This window comes from Pezoporus flaviventris, unplaced genomic scaffold, assembly GCF_033815535.1.
Source record: "Pezoporus flaviventris isolate CSIRO_AGI_PZ_B2104156 unplaced genomic scaffold, CSIRO_AGI_Pfla_v1 ptg000015l, whole genome shotgun sequence".
Classification (NCBI taxonomy): Eukaryota; Metazoa; Chordata; class Aves; order Psittaciformes; family Psittacidae; genus Pezoporus; species Pezoporus flaviventris.
The window spans coordinates 1,745,644-1,768,959 of record NW_026892563.1 but is presented as its reverse complement, the minus strand read 5'-3'; the positions used below and the strand labels follow the sequence as shown (position 1 = coordinate 1,768,959).

Below are 23,316 nucleotides of genomic sequence, written 5' to 3'. Positions count from 1 at the left end.
ATTAGCAGATGCTACACTCAGTGTTCACTGAATATTGAGTGCCTCTGCTTTTTGGGCTTGGGCTCCACCAGGCCTCCTGGTGTTTATCTAGGATGTGTTGTAGATAGTGCACCTGCACACCATAGCAAGCAGAGCAAGATGTATTTATTAATAAATTGTATTAATAAAAAAATTAAGTGTGGTGGAGGGGAAAATACCACTAACACTTTTTGAAGTAGCATATTTCTTCAGCCTTTTCCTGTGTACCCTGATAGAGACGTGCAGTTTCTCTGCTTACTGTGGGATCCTCACCTGGACTGGTCAGGCAGGCAGGAGAGGGGTCATACGAATCTTGTGAGTGTGAATGCCCATGGTTTTGTTTTTTCTACCTGCCTCCCATGTTAGGATTCAGATTGTGTTCCCATGTGTTTACATGCGATAGGTACTGGGTATAAATGTCATGGGGAAGGCTGGCTGTAGTTGTCAGCGTCTGTGTTCAAGACCAGATTTGTACTGGAAGAGTTGCAGTAAAGGACTTCCAGGATGATAGAAGAATAGTCATCCTCTTATAAGAGAAACTTCAGTGTTTGGCTTATTTAATTTGTTGAAAGAGTACTGGAAAAGGGCCTTCTGTAAATACACTGTAGGCTGTTATTTGCAAAGGTGCAAGAAGAATTTAAGTTAAATTACAGTGTTGGCAAAAATTGCCATTCATAAATTTAAGCTGGAAACGAGGAGTCATCTGAAGAGAATAGTGAGAAGCATTCAGTCCCAGTTAATGTCAATATGAAGTTTTGAACACCATTAGATGATATTGCTGCCTACAGTATTACAGTATCAGAATGAGATCCAGCCAGAAATATGTTGACACATGAGTAAAATATACTCTCCTTATCTTTCGTTTAGCTTGGGACAAAAAGTTCTGCTCAAAGACCGAGTCGCATTCATCACGTTTCTTTTCCCTGTGATCATTAAATTGGCATTGCATTGTATGTGTATGGATATATTCAGTTCTCTATGAATAAGCAACAGGTGCAATTTCTGTCTTAGAACTTTAAAGTTTTATGTGACTTTAGGACTGTCTGTTTTCTTTCTGTTAACGCAGTTAACACTAACTCCCTTTTCTGTTGTCTGTATTGGCGTATTTTTTTGATTCAGAAACTCTTTCTTGCCTTGAACTTTCGTAGTGCTTAGTGTGTAGGGTCCAGATTTGGTTTAAGTTTCCCAGATATTACTATAATAATTATTGCTTTTCAATTGAAAGCTTGTGAATTTTGGTTTTTTTTTTTTTTTGTAGGTTGGTTTGTGGGGTGCTTTGTTTTGGTTGAGTGATTTAGGGTTTTGTTTTTTTTTAGTTGAATGTCATGTTTCCCAATGTCGTTGTTTTCCATTCCTTTCAAGTATTAATCATTGGACCTTTATGTTCATATCTTCATCAGGATTCCCTTGTTTACCCTTCTTGGCGTGCTTATCTTCTTAGAAATCAGACATGTTTATGCAGTAGGAACATCAAGTATCTAAACCAGTTGCTGTTGGTAGGTTATCCGACTGCCTTTTCCGACCTGCTGCTGAACACTCAAAGTTCAAAGGCTTTTTTAGTATCTACCGTTTATATGATATGTTTGGGTGCATGAAAGCTGCATATTGAACTGGCTGGTAAATTTAGCCATACTAACAACAGTAAGAAAAAGCCTTTTACCTTTTATTGTAGTCTAGAATTCCACCTACGAACGATTTCAAAGTTGGGATGAAACTGGAAGCCCGTGATCCTCGCAATGTTACCTCAGTTTGTATAGCTACAGTAATTGGAATTACTGGTGCCAGGCTGAGGTTGCGTCTGGATGGAAGTGACAACAAAAATGATTTTTGGAGGCTTGTGGATTCCTCAGACATACAGCCCATCGGAACCTGTGAAAAGAAAGGGGGCATGCTCCAGCCTCCACTTGGTAAGAAACAAAGCTTCTCAACTAAAGCATGGGAATATTGCTTTCATGAAGTTGATTTGAGCCTTGGCAAATTCAGTGGTACTAACATTTCACCAAACTATTATTTAATTGAAAAAGAGGTAAGCAAGCTAATTCAGGTAAGGTGAATTGTGGCTTTTTGTTCTTTTTGGATTCTTTTGACGTAAGAATGAGCAGAATGAATAATTAGCTTGAGTTCTGTTGTTTTCAATTCTTTTAAAATAATCCCTTAGTAATAAATGGGACTATTTTACACTTAATGATGAGATACGCTGCCATGTGCCCATTCTAGTGTGTATGGCTACAACGTTTTCTTGCTTGATGCTGTGTGTACTTCTTTTAGTCAGACCTTCGTAAAAAGCGGGGAAAGCTGACTTGCCTTTCTTCTACCCAGTAAATCAGAGCAGTCCACTAGAAGGCGCTGGCTGTTAACCGACCTGTGAAGCGCCTAGCAGGGCTGCAGGAGGTGCAGCAGCTCAGGGCGGCCTGAGTGTTTTCACGGGCACTGAGCAAATTGGTTTGTGGTCTGGGAAAGGCAGCAAAGGGTGGGTTAACGGCAGTATTGCAGCATTCTGTTCTGCGGCAGGAAAAAGAGCACTCCAGAGCTTCACCAGACTGCAAGCTTATATTATACGTGATTCTCCTCAAACCAACTCATGTTGTGGGACATCTGCAGTTTGGCATGGCTGGTTTGTGATCACAACAAATGCTTGGGAACAAGAGGTAGCTTTCATGTGCTTAGAAATAGTATGCAGAATTTTTTTTGCCTTCCATAAGCAATATGGGTGACAACATTATGTATCTCCCCAAACTGAGGGGCTTAGTCTTACTGAGGAAGTTTTTTTAAATAGGGAACTGTACAAAGGAATTCCTTGCTATGTGGTGAATAGTCAGAGGTAACTTTGACTAACTGCTAGGGGTGGTAAACTGGGATATCACCTTTCTTTGCTGTGATAAACCTGTATACTTAGATCTTCTTTCTTGTGCCATATTTGTTATAGCTTGAACTTGTAGGTGTGGAAGTCTTTAAAGAAACACATTTTTCACATTGGTCTGAAAGTAGTTCAGCTTTTAAAAAGAAGGAAAAGTAATGACCAGAATTTATCTTAACACACCCCCAAAGCCTCCACAACAGCAACATCTCCTCCCCTGTTGACCTGTAATTTTTAGAAGATGCAAGAAATAACATTCTTAATATAAGAAATTAAATGTTACTGCTGTTTTCCCATCTTATAGTTATGAACCTACATCTGGTTTGGTGTCATTAGTAAGTATACAGATTTCTCATCAGAGATTTCGTAAGGTAGGTATGCTTTCTCTTAGTAGCCTCTCAGAAGCTTGTCATCCCAATTTGTTAACACGAAGTGAAAAGTATCGTTTCACTACGGTATGAAACTTGATTTGCATATACAAAGGCAAACAGACATAGGAGCAGTTGACATAACCATTATGACACTTTACAGAAATTATAATGGTAGGTTTTTGTTTTGTTGTGCTGCTTTAGAAACACAAGAAAAAGCAATGCCACCAGAGTGTCTTTTAGAAAAATATCATTTGGGATGGATAAGTAGATAGATAAATAGAATCATAGAATCATAGAATAGATAAAGTTTGAACCCGGAAGGGCTTTTTTCCTTCTTTTCTCTGGAGTATAGAGGTTTTGAATGAAAGCCCTAGAAGCTCTTGACCCCTGGGTGTGTCACTTCTGAGAAGTAACTCAGTTTAACTTCTCTGAAGTTCTTGGTATAACCTTGTAGAGTGAAAGCAGTGATATGAGTATGAAACAGGATTGTAATAGAGAAAAGTACACCTATTCCTTCAGCTGCACATATGTACCATGCTAAATATATGGCTTCTGTTGAGGAGCATAGTGCTTTTTCAAACGTGTTTCTAAACCAGTCTGATGAATAAAGCAACTCTGGTTATGTATAATGGAGGCAATTGATCTCTTAAGAAGAGAAACTTTCCATGATCATCAGCAGAAGCAGTACTGTTTGTTCCTCCTATTTGGTCAGGCTGCTGGTAGTGCAGCACCAAACAACCAGCTGTTCCCTGTACCTAGGCGTGTAAGTTTACCTGCCCTCCGAACAATTGCTGGTTATTCAGAAAAGAATGCGAGTGCCATTATTTTGTCCCTTCTGCCCTAGATATTTCTAGAGATAGGCTAAATTCCAGCAATAAAATGTTCTGGCATACCTAGATAAATTTTTGAAAAATCCTCTTTGGCAGTTCTACAGCATCCTGTTCCTGGGCAAAGCTGGGAGCTAATTGGGTGTATAATTACCTCCTGTTAGACATTTAAGCAACTGATTAATTTTTTTTTTCCTGAGTGCTATGGAACCTTCTGGATACTAATGCTCTGCTTCTGTTCATAATAACTAGCTAAAATAGTCCCTCCTACTTGATTTTTATATAGGTATAATTATGCATGTTACATAAGGGTTTTGAGAAAGCGATTAATATAGCAAAGCATTCCTGATCCAGCCAGGTGATTTTTTTTTTTTTTTACTTTTTTTTATTGTAGAGAGCTTAATGTTCTCAACAAATTACATTGAGGATAACATTTTCTCTTGTTTTACCAGGATGAATTAAAGGCCAAATGAAATTAACTGAAACTATTGTTTAGCTGACATTCCTATATATATCTTTTCTGCGCTACCTGGTTAGGAATATTGTGTTTCAGTAATCAGACATGCTTAGGTTGTATAGACTCTGGTATCAAACCAGAACTGATAATCAGCTCAGCAGTCCTCAAATTACAACACCATTTATCAAATAGGAGCTTTGTATTCATGTAGGTGTTGCATAGGTAGTTCCAACTTGAAAACTGTTTATTCAAATCAAGATAGCGTAAGCTACTAGTTAAAGAACCATTATAGTATATAATCCAATTTTAGATGACTTAATGATTTAACTGATTGAGAATAGCAGATATGTTCCACCTTTCTAGTTCATTCTTTTAAGAGAATTGTCAAGGCTCAGTTGCAAGAGAGCTCATCAGTTCCTGGCAGATTCTTTTACTGTTTGCTTTGTGGAAAATTTTCCAATTTGCTCTATTATGTCTATTTTCTGTAGAACTGTGCCAGACATATAACTGCTAAAGACACAGAAGAAAATGTCCACTATCTCTGTTATCTTACTTATTACTTTGAAACATCCATTTGGAAAGCACAGAAAGCAAAAGGATTTTTGTTTTGTTTTATTTTTTAACTGGAAAGTAGTTGCTTCTGGGGGAAAATTATCTGGCATGAGAATGTTTTCAGCCAAACCTTTGTTCTGCTTGAATAAGGTAGTTCATCTAAACAAATGTGATTCTTTTTTGTGCTTTTTACTTTCTTGTTATTGAAGAATATTGAAGTAGAAACCTCTTCCAGTTTGTTTTCCAATATTATATATGCATTTGTAAAAATAATTGTGTATTTGTTCTTTCCTCTTATGATTTCTTTGGGGTTTAGGGCTATTTATTTATCTTAATAGGGGAGGGGGAAGAAACCGATTGTTCTTTTTTTGTCTGTGGCCTGGTGAAAGAATTACAAGAGTCTTGAACATAAAAACGTATCTCAAATGAGAGGAGCTGGAGCAGGAGCCAAATGATCTTAAGGGCCTTTCCAACCCCAACTGTTCTATGGTTCTGTGATTCCGTTGTTTTAGAATGTAAGCAAAAAGCAGACCTGAAAAGTTAGCTAGGCACAAGTGCTGGGAAAGTTCCACTGGACCCAGGACTGTGGGTGACAACCTTATGATCTCCTGTACTAGAGCCTGCATGTCAATAAGTCCTAGATGTTTCTCTGTAGTGTCAAAAATTATGATGAGTGATTCTGCAGGCAAGTCAATCGGAATGGAAATGCACTGCAGGGGTTTCTGCACCTACAGTGACCCTGTTTGTTCCTTCTTGGCTACTTTTATTTTGGCCAAATCGAAAACAGAGGCAATGAGGCATTAGTAAGCCGACTTTATATCCTTCTATTTCATTTTACAAACTAAAAGTAGGCCTATTTTTTCTTTGTTACTCAGGGTTCCAGATGAATGCATCTTCTTGGCCAATGTTTCTCTTAAGAACCCTCAATGGAGCTGAAATGGCACCGGCAACATTCTTTAAGAAGGTAAGAAGAAAGGGACTGCTAATAAACAACTTTTTATCAATTGGCCCATGAATCCATTTTTTAAATGAGGATGCCAAGATATTTTCCTGTTGTCTGCAGCATGGCAAGGGAAGACTATTTAAAATTACTTTGAACTGGATTGGCAAGCTACAGGAAGTGATCTGCTTCTAGTCAATTGAGATGGGCATGTCTGTTCCTGAATTGAGATTTTTGAAGTATGGTGTATTATTTAGAAAAATTGTGTTAGCTCATTTTTTGTGTCAGTACAATACATATCACATTTCTTAACAGCACCATATTAATGTGATTGTGCACAGGAGAAGGAAAAAATACAACAATGGGGAATAAGTCATTGGAATACAGTGGTGCTTGGAAAGGTTTTGTTAAACATTTTCATCAGTTTAACTGTAGTGAGAACATAGTTGAAAATAGCAGAAGCAGTTGCTCATTTTTTTTAAACATGCCTTGAGTAAATTAAAAAAATGATATAACCCCAGCAGTAATATTGAAATGACTTGTTGGTTTAATCTTTTGTCGAGGTGGTAAAACCTTGCTGTCACATTGAGTGACTTCATTTTTGATACTGAGAGAGACATTGACAAGTATGTCAGCAAATCCAACAGTTGGGTTCAGACCTGCAATCACATCATTTGCCTGTTACCTTTATATAATTAAGTAATTTTTTTTTTTAATAAAAGATTGTATAGATTTCCTGAGGCGTGAGGAGCCATGTTTCCCTGTGCTAACCTACCAGCACATCTGAGATGGCTTTTGGATAATGAGGTTACTGAGGCTGAGGTCGTAATTCAGGTTCCATTGTGTCGTGGTTTAAACCCAGCCAGACAGCTTGTTCACTCACTTCTCCCCGTTCTTGCCCTTCCCCTACTCCCAGAGGGATGGAGAGGATAATCGAATGCAACTCCCACGGGTAGAGATAAGAACAGTTTAGTAACTAAGGTATAACACAGATCACTACTGCTACCACCAGTAATAATAATGATAAAGAAAATAACAAGGGAAGAGAATACATCACTTCACCACCAGTCGACCGATAACTCACCCCCCCAGCCTGACCAAGCTCTCACTGATACCTCCTCCAACTCTGCAGTCCCCCAGCCCTTCCGGGTAACTCCCAGTTACCTCCTGGGCATGACGTGCTATGGTATGGAATACCTCTTTGGTCAGTTTGGGTCAGGTGTCCTGTCTCTGCTTCCTCCCAGCTTCCCCTCCTCCCTGGCAGAGCATGAGGCTCACAAAGTCCTTGGCCAAACCAAAACATCATTGTTACCGGCTCAATTCCCGAGCTGAAAGTCAAAACACTGCACTGCACCAGCTACCAAGGAGGAGAAAAATGACTGCTACTGCTGAACCCAGGACACATTGGGTCACAACTCCTGTTGTGGGGGTACACTTAGTCTCATCACATTGACTTGGTTTTTGTTTTTTTTTTTTGTGTCCACTTGGAATTGGTATGAGGCCAACTGAACTAACTGAGGCTTATAAATAATGTCCAATGCTAATGAATTTTTCATGGATTGAGAGGTGAAGCTTTTACCAGACAGTTATCAGTCCCCAGAAATATTCATTCCCTGCAAATCTCTTCCTCTTTATTAGCATGTAATAATTTCCTTTTAGTGTCTTTGCTGTCTTGCTGCCCAGACATAATGTATTGGGTGCAACCTATTGCTTATGTAAATATTTCTAGCAGGGTCTTTCTGTCATGGAGAATTTTGCTAATTATCCCAGCTGTGTCTGTGGGAACAGAATCTAGATTTTTATAATACAGAAAAGCAGAAGCACATTTGAAATACAAGTAAGTTTTCTTGAATGTCTGCCATAACTTTTTGAGAGTAGTGAGTGTAAGAGGTAAGGATGTTGAGGAAAAATAGATGGTTTTCTTTTTTGTGATTATTTTTTTTTAAGAGGCCATAGAAATGCAAATATTCTGTCGCTCTTTCTTTTGTAGGAACCACCAAAACCTGTGCCAAACTGCTTTAAAGTTGGAATGAAACTTGAAGCTATAGATAGAAAGAACCCATACTTGATTTGCCCAGCAACCATAGGAGATGTTAAAGGAGATGAAGTTTTTGTTACATTTGATGGCTGGAGAGGAGCATTTGACTATTGGTGCAGATGTGATTCTCGAGATATTTTCCCAGTCGGATGGTGTAGCTTGACAGGAGATGCATTACAACCACCAGGGAACAATGGTAAGATGACTAATAATATTGCTTAATTATTTTCCCCCTCAATTACAGCAGAATTTTAAAACCAGCTGGCTGTATGCAGATAAGACTGAAGATTTGATTTGTGAGTAGCTGCTGATGATGAAATGTTGTCAAATTTTGTTTATGTGGTTTCAAGTTAATAGGATACCTTCTGGGAAACAATTTTTGTTGGTTCATACTAACTCTGAGAATGTGTTTTATTTAATACTGTTAGGAGAGCTTCTGATAATCTTCCATTTTCATGTGCTTATGAAGAGTCTTGGACTTAAACTAGATTTGCTGTCACTCCATACAAATTTCACACGAAAAGAGCTTTTTAAAGAGGGGAACCATATTTTAATTAATTACTTCAATATTGTTAACCAGAATAATTTGTTCTTATGATGTGCATTTTCACAGCTGTTGTTAAGTGAGTAAAAACAAGTAGACTGATATCACAGAACTCTCACTGAAAGTACCAAAGGGACAGAAGCAAGAGGGGAAGAAAGCAGTCGTGTTTCCTGCCCTCTCCATCCCAATTTTTTCTCTCACTCTTTTGCCAGCAAGTCAAGAACTGTATGAAAAAAATAACTGAAATCAATTAAGGGTACCTCTGCATCCTTGCTCTCACCTGCCTGTTTGTAGTTACTGTCTGCAGTTACTGCAGATGGTCATAGTACCCATAATCTAGTTTATTCCACTTTAGCAGGTTCCAGCAAGTGATGAACTATGTGTGTAGCTCTACGGATAGGTCCAGGATGATCTGCCGGTACAAACCTGCAGTGAGAAGGCAGGGGGAAGTCAGGTGTGGACAAACTACATTTAGCAGAAGTCATCTAATAGGTATCCTGCTGACCTCGGTTGTAGTGGTTTTGTGCTCCTAGTCTGTAAAGTGTCTTTCTTACCTTCTTCAGAAGGTTGACCTTGTCCTGAGAAATCATGAATAAGATGTGTAATTATGGTAAGTTAATTACGTTAATTGTGATAACATAAAATGGCTTTATCTTAAAGGGGTGGTATAAATAAGTGGTGTAAAATTTTTAGAAGATATTCTTGTTTAGAATCCTGAGTCCAATTGCATCCTCTGAATAGAAGTATTATTAACTTGTTTAGTCTGCTTCACTTTCACTGCTGCAAAACTAGCAATATTTTGAGATAATATGTACAGAATTTTTCTTGCTTGATAGAGATCTAAGAGTTCTTTAACAGTTATTAAAGTTTATTATATATTCCAGTTGTTCATGTAATGAAACAAACAGAATTGAGTATGTTCAAATCTGCTGAAGGCTAGAAATAGCCAGGTATTCTTAGGGATTCTATTGCTTTTGTGTCCTGGGTTCAGCAGTAGCAGTCATTTTTCTTCTTCTTGGTAGCTGGTGCAGTGCTGTGTTTTGACTTTTGGCCTGGGAACAGAGCTGAAAAATAATTAACACTTTGGGAATTAATAAAACCTGAAACAAGGTCCTTAAAGATTTGCAGTCAAAACTAAGAATTTTGGACATGTTATAGAAGCTGAGGGCAGGGAGGTGCAGGCTGTGGATTTCGTTATTTTTAATTCTGACAGTGGACCCAAAGTTAACCGTATTTTTATTAAAATTGTGTGCTCCTTTTTTCCTCGTTCTGAGCATAAATAATTTTCTTTCAGTTTTGCTTCATGTGCTCATTTTTTTATGAGCTATTCACGCTAAACACACTTATCAAATCTACATAACTAGGTGAAATTTTTTTTGCTCTCAGGTTATGTTTTTCACTGTTATTTGATTGCTTTTGAACCATTAAAGAACTGTAATGATAATTCTTTATTAAGATGTAAATAATAGCTTCAAGGAGAGTGTAATCAAGTCATTTCAATTCAGAAATATGATAATGTTGTCAGGATTCTTCAGTAAGTCACATTTATGTTGACTACTCCTGTTAAGGAAGAAAGTATGGCAGATGGTATATTGTAGAGATTCACTTGAAATATTATAGCAGTATTCTGGCCTGGACTTCTTTCCAGTGAGTTTAGTATTTCTGCCTTGGATTTCCACAACAGAAAGTGAAAATAATCAAGTGTAGTTTAGATCACAGTGAATATAATGAGAAGTATTCTTGGATTTTGTAGCTATTTTTCTTGAAAGCATTTAACACTGGTTAAAGCACAGAAAAAAACCTCTCAGGTTCTAGTGAACAAGGAAAACCAATACCCTCCAGTAGAGTATGAAAGCAATAAAGGATCCATACCTATCACAATTTCATGCCATGAGACATGCATTTTAAGGTCTAATTTAGCTTTTTGAAAGAGAGATGAAATGCAGTAAGGGAGACAATATGAAAATTAGGGAAGAGTTTAATTCAGCTGTTTACTGTCTTAGCCATTTAGGATGTCCAGAGAGAATGTAGGAAGTCCGTCATGGGAGGTTTTGAAGAACAGTTTAAACACAGTCTTCTTAGATATGAATAAATTTCTTTACACCAGATTATGTGATATATTTAGTCTTTATAGTCATATCTCTGTAATTTGCATTGGTTTAAGACAGATAAGATCAGGAACTAAGATGCAATTAATAGAAGATAAAATGAAGAAGGTAGATGAAAAGTTGTTTTGCACTAACTGTTTTGAGCATTCAAGCCTTAATCTTCATGTTGATGTTTTGTCTTTAATCCTTATCAGAAGATGTGACGTAAGTGGACCTGGCTGAGTGCCAGGGTATGCATACAGTGGTATGAAATGTAGTGTTCAATATTTATATTAGCAGAAGCTGTGCTTAGCCAATGTTGTAGTTTATTTCCTTAGAAATATCTCTGATAATTTTTGTTATGTATGGTTTGACAACAGTGCTTTATGTTGGCTTGGCCTGCTGGCCCACGGTTAATATTTTACAGATGCAGTAGACTGTTTTCTTTGTCTCCTGGTCACTTAAGTGCTTTTAGAGATGACTTGTCACTCAGAACATCATTGTGAGCTATAGCTGGTGAAGGAAGTCGGCATGATAGTGTCTATGCTGGATCAATCTGAAGGATCGTCTGCTCTAGCAGGCTTTTTCCCAGCAGTGGCACATAGGAGAGAGGCTTGCAGGAGTATTCCTAATATCTGTCTGTCTACAACCCAGCACCTCCTGAGCCCAGAATAACACTTTATGCTGAGTACCTCTGGAGGAGCTCAATCTATTTTGTTCAGTTATATTTTGGAGCAGTCTGCACTTTCATCACCTACAACATCCTGTACTTAGGAGTTCTGTACTTGAGTATATGTCCTCTGGAAAAGGTGGTATGCTTTTTCTTGATGGTAGCTTCATTTCTTGTCCTCATGTTCTTGTACCGAAATAGCTTCTTGTACTTCCAGTGCTTGTACAGGAAGTGACAGTAAATAGTCATTCCCTAATTGTCTTCTTCATATCCATTGTGATTTTGTAGACCTAGATTCTAGCTTCTGTCAGCTAACTCTACTCCAAACTTGTAAAATCCTGTTCTGTTTCATTTTGCATTGTTATGGGATCACTTTAATGCCTTGTCTTTCTGTACTGTTTCCATTGAAGTTAAGGCATTTTTAAGCCACTGGAACCAGAAGTGCACAAAGTATTTAAGACGTAGTGGCATAGTGGTGGTTTCTGTGTTGTTTTCTCTTCCTTCTGTGATTCATGAATTGGGATTTTGGATTATTGGACTACCTATCAAGCAATGAACTAATACTGTCATAGAAATATTTATTTCAATTCTATGATACCATTTTTGTAAATCTTAGAATTGGGTTAATAGCCCAACACTGATCATGGAAGCTGTATTATTTTTAATCTCTTGACATTGTGTTTCATCTGTCACTTCCTCTATGGAGCAACTGCTCAGCTTTACAAGATCTTCTTACATAACTTTACTGACTCAAATAATTTTTTAACAACTGTTGCCATTTCATGCTTTACTGTTTACCATTTGATTCCATATATGAATCAAATGATACAAGCCCAAGCAGAAATCTCATCAGAAATCTCTAGAGTCTTCTCTCGACTGTGGAAACATGTCTGTTTATTCCTGGCTGCTGTTAGGTATTTTCCATGAAATTCTTTAGAAGGATCATGAGGATCTTCCCTCTTACTCAGTGTCAGCTAAGCATTGTTTTGAGAGAGGCTATGGTGTGAAATCTTGTCAAATGCAAATCCACAGACTACATTAATTAACTTTCCATTGTCTTGCTTGCTTACTGACTCCTTAAAAAAATAGTGAAATGGTTTCAGTGAGATGTGATGTTTCCCTACAAAAGCTGTGATTGGTTCTTCCAATCCAACACGTTGCATTTCTTTTTGGGTTTGCTACCTCTGTTCTGTACAAGAGTTTCTAGCAACTTTGCCAGTACTAACATCAGGTGTTCTCTCTACACCTTGCCATTAAAGTGTTGGCATTGCATTAAGCACCTTTTTAGGTCTCTGAACTTGAGACAATTTTAAGGACAAACTTGCACAGCACCATCGGTAGGTTGGGCATTTCATCTTTTGGCTTCCCTAAGTCTCCTAAGTGCTGTATGTTCTGCCAACACTCTACTGCTTCTTTTGTCTTAGTTTTCTGGCCTCTGCTGCTGGTACTTCATGTCAGAGAACTTGTTTCTGGCCCTTACGAAGAGGGGTGCTGATACGGGAATTGACGTGATGAGTTTCCTTGGAGTCAGTATAAATGCAAACAAACATTCAGCCCTATTGCTTTAGTATTATCTAAAAAAGGCTTTTTATGTTTGATATCTTTTTGATGTTTTCTGTTCACCCTTTTTCTAGGCCAAACATATTATGCATTTCTGTTTACCCACCATAGACTGTAATTTTAATTTTACTCAATTGGAATTATCCAAAAACTGTTACTATGCCTAAGAATATTCTTGTATTGCACTGTAGTTAGTTGTAGCTGAGGCTTATGATTGAAGTAGATGGCAGATGACTGAAAATTGTCAGAGCAGTTTCTTTTTGCTGTTTCTATATAAAATAATTTTGGTGTTTAGTCTTTAAATGGAAATAGCAGTTACTAAGGCAGCCCACCTTTTTATTTATAAAACGTTTTCCAGAAAAGAAAGAAAACAAAAGAACAAGTGGGGACAAGCCATGTGGGAAATGACAAGTAGTTTCATCTGCAAAGATTGATTTCAGTCTAACGTCGTATCCATCATTTAGATGTGAACAGCATCTGCTATATACCCTTGATCCTATGGTCTTACGAAGCCAGATCTTTGACTGAAAAAGGTGACGCAAGAACTAATGAAGGAGGAATTACTCTCTGCACTGTACAGGAGAGACTAAAGGAAGATGATGTAGTAATATAAATAAAAACAGTGATACACTGTAGCTTTAATCTTTAGCCAGCCTCTCTTCCCTTCTCCCCTCCCTCATCGTCTGTTCCCTCATCGCTTTTCTCACAATTCAGTGCATTTATTGTCAGTGAGAGCAATCTTCTTTCATTACGCTAATCAGCCTGTGATATTAAAGATCTCCCTCAAAAGCTGTCTGCAGCAGTAACAGCAGTACAGGCTCAAGCAGATATTAAAAAGTATCTTATTTGTCTGTCTTGTGATTTTTTTAGTTTGGTTTTCTTTTATTTTTCAGATGTGTTTTCATTGCTTTGTTTATGCATATTTTTCTAAACTAGCTACTGGAGATGCACTTCTCTGTTATTGATAATGAAATTATGTCAAAATAGGTGCACTGTATATTCAGCTGAGTTGTACACAAATGTGCAACACCAATATAAATTTAAGTACTACTCTGTATGTTTGCATATGAAACAAAAGAATTGTTGAAACTTTAGACAGAGCTACAGTTAGATCTGTGAAAAGACTCTGCTTCATTTAAAGTAGCCAAAACCAAAGTCAGATAAGCATGGTAATCTTAAGTTTCATTAAAGGAAAAACCAAATGCTGAAATGGTACAATTTCATACTGCTGGAGGTTTCAATTTCAGTGCAGCCAGCTTCTTTTCACAAGCAGGTCACAGTAGTTAAATCAGGCACATACAGTAAGCAGATTTATGCTGTCTTCAGAACTGTACATGAAAAACTCTTCAGTGCTTCAGGCTAAAGTCTGATTTGCCACATTCTCTCACATGTTAAGCTTTTTTTATTTGGTATTAATGTTTCTTGGCATCTTGCAGTAAGGCCTGGATGGTGCTGCTACAGGGCAGTAATCACTAATGAAAAAATAAAGGTTTTGCCTTTCCCAAAGCTGTGTGCTTATTGTCAATCTGATTTCCTCACCATCTTTACCATGTTTATTTATAAGGTAGTTGTAATTTTCTTTTGAATTGGAAATATTCCAACACATGTATTTTTGACTGATACATAGAAAATACTTTTTTTTTTTTATTTGCTCTTGTTCAGGTCTTGAGGGTGCTAATGTCAACAGTGGTTGTGTTCCTCAACCAGTGGATGGGATTGAGTGGATTTTCTCCAAACCTATATTAGTACCTATAAGCTATGTTAAGAATATCAGTGCTGCCATTCAGATATAGAGGCAAAACAAATTGTGGTTTGCACTAGCCACACTCAGTGTTTATTTTTTTCTTCCCCTGAGGCTTGTTGCATTTTGTTGTTTCATTTTGGGCCTATCTTTCATCCTGATGCTGATGCTGTTTGGGGAAAAATAATAGCAAAACCTGTGCAAAACTAGTAATGAAGGGGTGAAGAATCAGGATGTTAAAACTCTTGCCTGATGTATAGAGCTAGGCTTTGGCAGGCTTATTGACAGATTCATCATCAGCACACCTAAATTATTTTCAGGTAACTCAAGTTTCTGCTGCTTTGATAGTTTATTTGGTAGTTACTTGCTCTCTTCCTTCTCAGTTTATCAACAAAATACAGGGTTTTTTTAATTTCAGTTTGGTTTCTTTTGTGGTTTTTTGTTGTGGGTTTTGTTTGTTTGTTTGTTTGTTTTGGGGTTTTGTGGTTTTTTTGGGGGGGGGTGTTTCTTGGTTTTTTTTGGAGGGGGGTTGGGTTTTTGTTTTTTTGTTAATGTAATTACAGTAGCAATGTTTTATTGAGGGGTGACACTAGAAGCTGGCTTTTCACAGTTCTTGGTTTCTGGAGATCAACTGGAGAGATCTTTTCAAGAGCCTTTCTTCTGTTTTGCTTATAGTCCCCACTCTGCGCAACCCCTGCCCCAGCCAGGCTATTAAAAGTTTCTATTTGGAAGTAATGTGTGTGTGTGTGTGTGTGTGTGATTAGCAGTGAATTTTAATGGAGCTTGATCAGTATTTTCACAGGACTGTTTTGTAAGTGCTGGTTTGCCTAGTGCTTGAAAATGTGGGAAGGTGCTACAGTACTGCCTGGGGAAGTCATTATAAAAGAAATGCTTTCCTTTCACAGAATTGTTAGGGTTGCAGGGGACCTCTGGAGATTATCTAGTCGAACCCTCCTGCCAAGGCGGGGCCACCTAGAGCAGGTTACACATATCCAGGTGGGTTTTGAATGTCTCCAGAAAGGGAAAGACCCCACAACCTCCCTGGGCAGCCTGTTCCAGTTCTCTGCCACCCTCAACATAAAAGAGTTCTTCCTCATGTTAAGGTGAAACTTCTTGTGTTTTAGCTTATGGCCATTGCTCCTCATGTTGTTTCTGAGCACTACTGAAAAGAGTCTGGTGCCATCCTCCTGGCATTCACCTTTGAGATACTTGCATTCAATAATGAGATCCCCTCTCAGTCTTCACTCCTCTTTAGACTAAACAGGCCCAGCTCCTGCAATTTCTCCTCATAGGAGAGATGCTCCAGACCCCTGATTATCTTTGTGGCCCTTCTCTAATTTTGTTTTATGTCACTTAGAGCTCTCCTTTTTACCCATTTCACCTTTCACAATTTCACCTTTCAGGCCTGTGAAAGGAAGGCTAGGATTTTTTAAAGAAGATATGGCAGGAGTCTTCTGTGTTTTTGTTTGGGTTTGTTTTGTTTGGTGGTTTTTTGTAATTTGTTTGGTGGTTAGTTTTGTTTGGGTTTTGTTGTTGGGGTTTTTTTCCTTTTCTTTTGTTATGCAGGTAGCAGAAACTAAAATCCAGAACAAAGAAAATTGCAAGCCATAATGTCCATGTCTTGCCAAGGTGGATGGTGAAGTTTCCAAATGCGCTGTTGCTTTTTAGATCCAAAATGATGACTTTGTATCATAGCAACATATCAATTAGTATCTCACAGCTACCTCTTAACCAGAAGTAATCCAAACACAGATAGAAAGAGGTGTCATGTATTACAGATATTTATGCTTTTGTATGGCTTTCTTGTTCAGTTGAGACATAAGGACATAAGTTTTTATAATCCTTGACAGTAAGCTGTTTAGAAAAATTGCTAATCTTTTCCACCTCCTTTGCCAGTTGTCAAAACTATCATGATAATAACCTACTGCATTAAAGAAGGTTAATTTTATAGTTAAAATCCCCATCTAGAACTGAGGAGGGATGTTTCCATTACTTCTGCTGTGAAATGCTCACATGGATTTAGGGTAATCTGCTAAATCTCTTCACCTCATTTTTTTTATCTATAGATGAGAGAAGGGCTGGGCTTTTAGGTTCTCAGAAGAACATTTGGCTTGTGTCTCAGTGGGGGCATAGGAACAATACTTCAGTACAAATGAATTCTTTCTGTCTTGAAAGAAATGCTGATTTAAACAGTGATTTACTATTTTTACAGTCCTAATCGGCACCTTCACCTAAGGTAGCAATGCTGTATTCACAGAATGTACAGCAGAATGGGCCCCTGTATTGTTTTGTGTCATTTCAACTAAAGCTTTTTAAAGTCTTGTCTTGTAATTGCTGTTCTGTGACACTAACTGAATAGTAGATTTCTAATGTTTAAATATTACTACTAGCCTGAACCTTTTTTCCCTTTGCTTTGCATAAAAGCATGGAGTGAAAACATAACTGTGGATTATTTGAGGGAATTTTACTAATTAAAATTGCATGAGAATTCAGGCTTCAAAGCTGTCATCTGCCCCATCCCCTTCCCAGGTGCTGGAGCTTTCAGTAGCTTCGGATTTCACAGTTGTCTTAAATATCTGACTTATTCTAGATAGAGATCTTTGGGATAACATTCTGGGGTCAAATTTTGTAGTCCTGCATGTGTCTGGGCAGGTTTTCTGCTTCTACCAGCAGAATTTGGCCCTCATCTAAAGTCTAATCTTTCATGTGCTTCTCATGCAAATGAGTTTGGTTGGCTCCAGTGGATGATCTGCTTGTGTGAATGAGAACTGACTTGTGGCAATGCATCTTTAAGCTGTGAGTTCCAAGATAGTGGATTTGGGGTTTCTCTCACATATGTTAGATACAAAGTTTATAGGTGTTGGGGTTCTCACCGAATAGTTTTGGGGAGAAAATTAGAAGGTTTTGAATGAGCAGTGATTGAAAGTATTGAAGCTGTTTGTGTGTTGTGAGAAGGTAGTCACCTATAGCCCTCACCAACATGACAGTATAACTGGAGCTGTGTGTAGTTGAAAATGCTGTTTAGTTGCTAACATTGCAATGGTAAAGTATGTTTGTGTAGCAAGATGTCTGTTCCTCAGTTATTGAGGATGCCAGTAGGTTTAGGGTGTAAATAAGAGACTTGGGAAAGAATGCCATGCAATGCATCCCTCTCTTGAAACTGGAGCAGTGGAAATTTGTGTAGAAGAGCAACATGACACAAATGCTTGATTTTGTTTGTGCAAATGAGAAGGTCTTTGTGATGCAAAGCAGCAGCCTGAAAAGGCAAATGTGCTTTTTTGGTTGTAAATATCCCAGCTAAATACTGCAGTAATTGCAAGCAGAGCTTGGCATTTTTCCTCTCTATTCTTTTCATCGTTGTATTTTAACAAGTTCTCATGAGACTATTAAAACATCTTAGTTTTTGGAACATGTGGCCTAGTGGGAATAACTCTGCCTACAGATGCAGTGGGTTGGCAGCTCGATTTTTGCATGTCTTTTCATTTCCCTTCAGATCCTGTGACCCAGCGTAACCTTTGGTCTCCCTCTGAAGGCTGGGTTGAAGAAAGTATGAGCAGGTGACTGATGATTACTGTCAATACAGCCTGCAGACAATATGGGAATTACTTTAGCAGTCTCCCACTCCCTTGTGCTCCCCCCATCCTCTCTTAAATCAACAAATGCAAATATCAGCCTCCTCATTTGCTGCTATCTCTGGGAGGCTGCCCAGACAGCATGGGCTTTGTTGCAGTCCTGCCTATTGAAAAAAGCAGCTTCAGCCCTAGGCAGAAGAAAGAATATCAAATGGGACCTGATTCCCCCCCTTAATGGTTAATGCTGCTAATATTTGGTTCTCTGGAGTATGCAGGTAGGAAGATACTGAGATAAGGGTACTTGATGTGTGTGGTTCAAGAGGGCAGCCTGAAGTGGTTGGAGCTGTTTTCATTGTTACTCTTTGTCCGGTAAATGTCCTTCGGGAAGGCAGTAGGGATTACCCAGTGTCCTGAAACTCATACCTGTGTTCCTAGAACCTGTTGACATTGCAATTAGCTGTGTATTTAACCTTAGCTCTGTCTTTACTGTGTGAGAACAGAAATGCATGTATTAGATTTCAGCATAGGCAGGGGCACAAAGAATTTGTGAAACGTTTCTTTTGGAGGTCATGATTGTTTTGCTAAATGCATAGTTGTGTAGCGCAAATAAAAATAGCTTCATTTTACATTAGTGCAAGCGTTATACAGGACGCAATATGTAGTACTGAATTGTACAGCATTCAGTTGGTAGTGTTTTGCTTTCCAGATGTATGGCTTAATGCGAGGTGTCATTCAGCAATTCAGAGATCTCTGAGTAATGTTATGCCAGCATTTGGTTAAAATCCTGTTCATCTTGTTTTAAGCTGTCAGTGCATATGAGAGCAAGTTTTGGCATACATAAATAAAATGGAAGTGATCACTTTGCACATCCAGGAGGTGGTCCTTCTCAGATACCTAGGGATATCATGTCTGTATTTGATGTATTACGATTGCAGGCGGTTATAATGAAGAGATTTTTTTTCTGAACTGCTGTCAGAAATATTAGATTAGTAACAGAATCAAATAGCAATGTATGTGAATGCTCCTACAGCTTTTAAAATGTGTATCAGTAGTACGTGTATTTTGTTAGAAGTCTGTATGCAGTGTGTATTTCATCTTACTGTGACATTCTCTGTTGCAAATACTTAATAACAGTGAACTCCTGAATAAAAATTCAAAGTTAAAGGAACAGTTGTAAAGCTGGCTTCTGGGCTGTTAAGGCGAATATCACTCATAGAGCTAGACGTTAAAACTGATACTCAATCTGTAACTATGTTCTTTTCTCAAGATCTCATTTCAAATGTGTCTTTGAGTTTTATTTCATGTTTTATTTGCCTACCAGAAAGCCTCAACATACTAATATTTTAGGAGAAGAAATATTCCAAATTCACAGAAATCCTGGAAATTAATTATTGGCAGCCCCCTGTGCTTCACTTTCAGTCTGCAGTAGTGCTTTGGATCAGGCACTGGTGAATGATACAGTGAAAGCCCACTTGAGCCCTCACTTGCAACACTTCTGAGTTGTGTCACATTAAGTTCTAGTACCTAGGGTTAGGGAGAATCATGGGAGTTTCATCATCAGGGAGATACAAAAGTCTGTAGTGGGGGCAGTGTGAAACTAGAAAGCCATCTGATCATAGTCTAAAGGTTTCAGATTATCTCAACCCTGTTGTGTGATCCTTTCCTATAGCTGTCACAAGGATGGTTTGCTGTCACATCTCTGGTTTTCATTTTCAACTTACCTCTTCCTCAGTTGATCTGCTTGCCAGCAAACAGATCAACAAAACACAATATTTGTCGTATTTTTGGACTTAGTAATTGTGTTTCGTTGGCCGCAGGTGCTGCTGTAGCATGGTGTCGTACATCTCTGCATTGAGGATTTGTCCTTATCTGTGGGTTCTGTTTGACATCCTTCTGGTGTTTTAATCTCTCCATTGTGAAGGGAATTATTAAAACAAAATCATCATTATTACTTCAGAGAATAGTGTGTTGTGTGGTAAACATTCCTAACTAGGAAGTTCTATGCAATGAATTCTGATTATGTCTTGCAGCTTTATACCAGGTTATAATACAGTCACATCATATACATATTGGATCAATTTTGTATTGCGATAGGAGATTCAACAGAGAACTGGTTTAGTGTTAAGACTGAATTAAAATGATACTTTGTGTTTGATTTTTGGAAGTCCTTCTTGCAAATAAAATTTTAAGTCTCAGTAGCTCCAGGTAGAAAAATCTGGGTATAGTTATGTGAATTTAAGTTTCTAAACAGGCATCTTAGATAAATACTCATTCATGATACATTTCCTATCATTAGTTTCTCCTCATTAGTGGGATGATTTTCTTTGCTTTTTTTTTTTAGCTCCCTAGAAGTAGTTGGCATGTCTTGTAATTGTGGAAACTGCTCTTAGAGAATAGATATATTATGAGCTCTATAATTTCTGAAGTATTTTGAAGGCCTTCTTGATGAATGGCACTTTATAAATATTGTAGTTAAATTATAGGAAGCATTTATAAGGTGAGTGGATTAATTATTTTTTGTTTGAATGTTTTTTCCTCTAAACAGTCCCTCTAAAAGAACAGGTATAAAGAGCTCTGTCTTTGGCTTTAATAAAGTTCTGTAGTTACATGCCAGCCACTTAAGTTCAAAATATCCAAGTATATTTATTTTACATTGTAAATTGTGCACTACATTTTATTTCTTTTTAAACTTTTGTTAGAAAAGTTTCTTTCCATCATTCATTTTGAGGTTTTCCCCCCTTTCCCTTTTGTTTTTGTTTTTCCTCAGTTTCCATTACAAAGAGCAGTGCAAAAATCCAATCTTCCCCTTCCAAAGTGACCCGGCGTTCAATGCAGTCTCCACAGAAATCTGCTCCGGTACCAGCGCAACGGGGCAGGAAACCAGGTCGGGGCAAACCCCCTGGACAGTCTGCAGTTCCCAAGAAGGGCAGGTCTCCTAAAAATATTCCCCTGACAAAAAGCATCTCTCATACTGAAAATCTTAAAACAAGGAAAAAAAGTTTAAAACCTGGAAAAAAGGTTAGTCCTTATCTACTACTTTACTTTTTACTGAAAAATTTTGTAGTGAGACTTTTTTTTTTTTTTTGTTACCATTTAATTTTCTGTCTTCTCTTCAGCCTTCAGGGCTTTACTGTTTTCAGCAACTGATTACAAGAAAAGTCTAGAATAGCTATTCTGGAATATGTCGGTATAAACTATGGATTATTTCATTCCAGAGCAAGATTACTGATTTGTTGATGGGTGAGTTGCTGGTGTTTAATATCCTGGAATAGCCATTTCCAGTAAAATTACAAGAGCCAGGAGAGCCTTCAGACTTTTTAGTCTGGGTTATTTTGGTACTGAATCATATATATAGTTTGAATATTTTTCTTTTTTTTTTTTTGTTTGTTTCATGTTTGGAAACAAGGGATTAAGAACAGTGAGGGATTTGTTGCAGAATTTAGGCATTTTAAGCATACAGCTGAATTTGCCAACTGAATCTCTAATTGTGAAGTTACTAGCATGAAGCAAGAAGCTTCTTTCCAGGCAATACATTTCTCCAGGTGTGGGCCTAATTCTGCCCTGGTCTGAAAGACAAGATGACTTTCTGCCTTTCTGCCTGCCAAGCTGCATCAGATCTAGAGTGCTGGCAGCTTCAGCTTCAGCTCCTCTGGAATTGTTTGATAAGGTAAAAATGAGCACTGCTATAAGCCCCCCTTCCCAATCCCATGTGACACCAGCACTGGTGGCTGTATAATCCCAGAATGAGCTACTTAAGGGAGCTAAACTGGTAGACAACTGACCCAGCATCCATACCTCTTATTATCTTCTTTGCCTGCTCCACCCCAAAAAAGCACAAAAGCTACATCTGCAGCAAGGAAAGATAGGATCACAGCAGGGCAGATTTAGGGTGGTTTGAATTGCTGTGGAAGTACAGTCTTTTTTCTGAGGCTTCTCACCCACTGCAGGCTGCCAAAGAGGAGTAACAATCCTGCAATGTCCTTCCCTAAATGATTTGTCTGTCATAGAATCATGGAATAGTTAGGGTTGGAAAGGACCTTAAGATCATCAAGTTCCTTATGGTCCTCCCTCCTTTGCATTAGCACCAATGGGGGCATTGTGTTTTCCGAGTTTGTTTTGAGTTAGGGTTTTGTTTTGGTTTGGATTGCTTTTTTTTCTCCCTCCCTGTCTCAGATTTCAAAAAGTTGTATTTTGGAAGTTTTTCGTGTGGGATCTATTGCTAATTATGTGTGGAAAGGGGTAGATTAGTGGCCCTCTTTTAATAGGGCATTATTAGGGCATACCCAGAAGGCTGTAGCACAAAACTGGGAGCAGGCACTTTGTTGAAATGATGACCACAAGGTAAGAAATGTTTCTGGGGACCAGAAATTGAAAACCAAGTGCTGTCTCTACTACCTGCCCCTTCCAGTCAGACATCCACATTGGTAGGCTACTGGTGTAAATGGTCTCCAGCTCTCTTGCTTGATGTGTATCAGAGAGACATGAATTAAAGAGGAGAAAGGTGCTCCCATCCAGACTCATCTGGTGGATGGGGTGTTCTCCAGAAATCAGGGGGGGCTTTAAAGGAGAACACAGGACATCTGTATTTTAAGGGTTTACTGCTGACAGTCCCTTATCTTGAGGCGGTGCATCTGAGGTACCTGTATGCACGCAGGATGTCCTCTGTGGGACATGGCAAACAAGAGTTAGGTTTTGTAGAATCTAAGTTTGATATATCTAACTCGGGAGTTTTACTCCATTGACCTTTGCAGTAAAAGCTTTAAAAATTAGCTCTTGTTGAGAATCCATGGATGGTTGTTACTGCTTTGGTACGTGGTTAAATTGCTGAGATGTTATACGTAACGTGCAAAATCTTTGGACTGTTACACCTGTTTGCATAAGAGAGGAGGTGGAGCTTTGTGGGAGTTCTGCACAAAAGCGAGTGTCAGATGGAATGCCATACAGCCTGTTGTCCAGAGAAGCTGTGGCTGCCCCATCCCTGGCAGTGTTCAAGGCCAGGTTGGATGGGGCTTTGAGCAACCTGGTCCAGTGGAAGTTGTCCCTGCCCATGGCAGGGGATTTGAACTAGATGAGCTTTAGGGT

At 38.4% G+C, this 23,316-nt stretch overlaps 1 protein-coding gene across 1 annotated transcript in view; it reads left to right on the top strand.

Annotated features, from left to right (window-relative positions):
* Positions 1–23,316, top strand: part of SCML2 (Scm polycomb group protein like 2) — a 71,157-nt gene that overhangs the window by 25,426 nt on the left and 22,415 nt on the right. Inside the window, 4 exon segments of the mRNA XM_061453198.1 lie at positions 1,691–1,925; positions 5,958–6,046; positions 8,013–8,256; positions 21,002–21,252. Coding sequence (XP_061309182.1) covers positions 1,691–1,925; positions 5,958–6,046; positions 8,013–8,256; positions 21,002–21,252 — 819 coding nt within the window.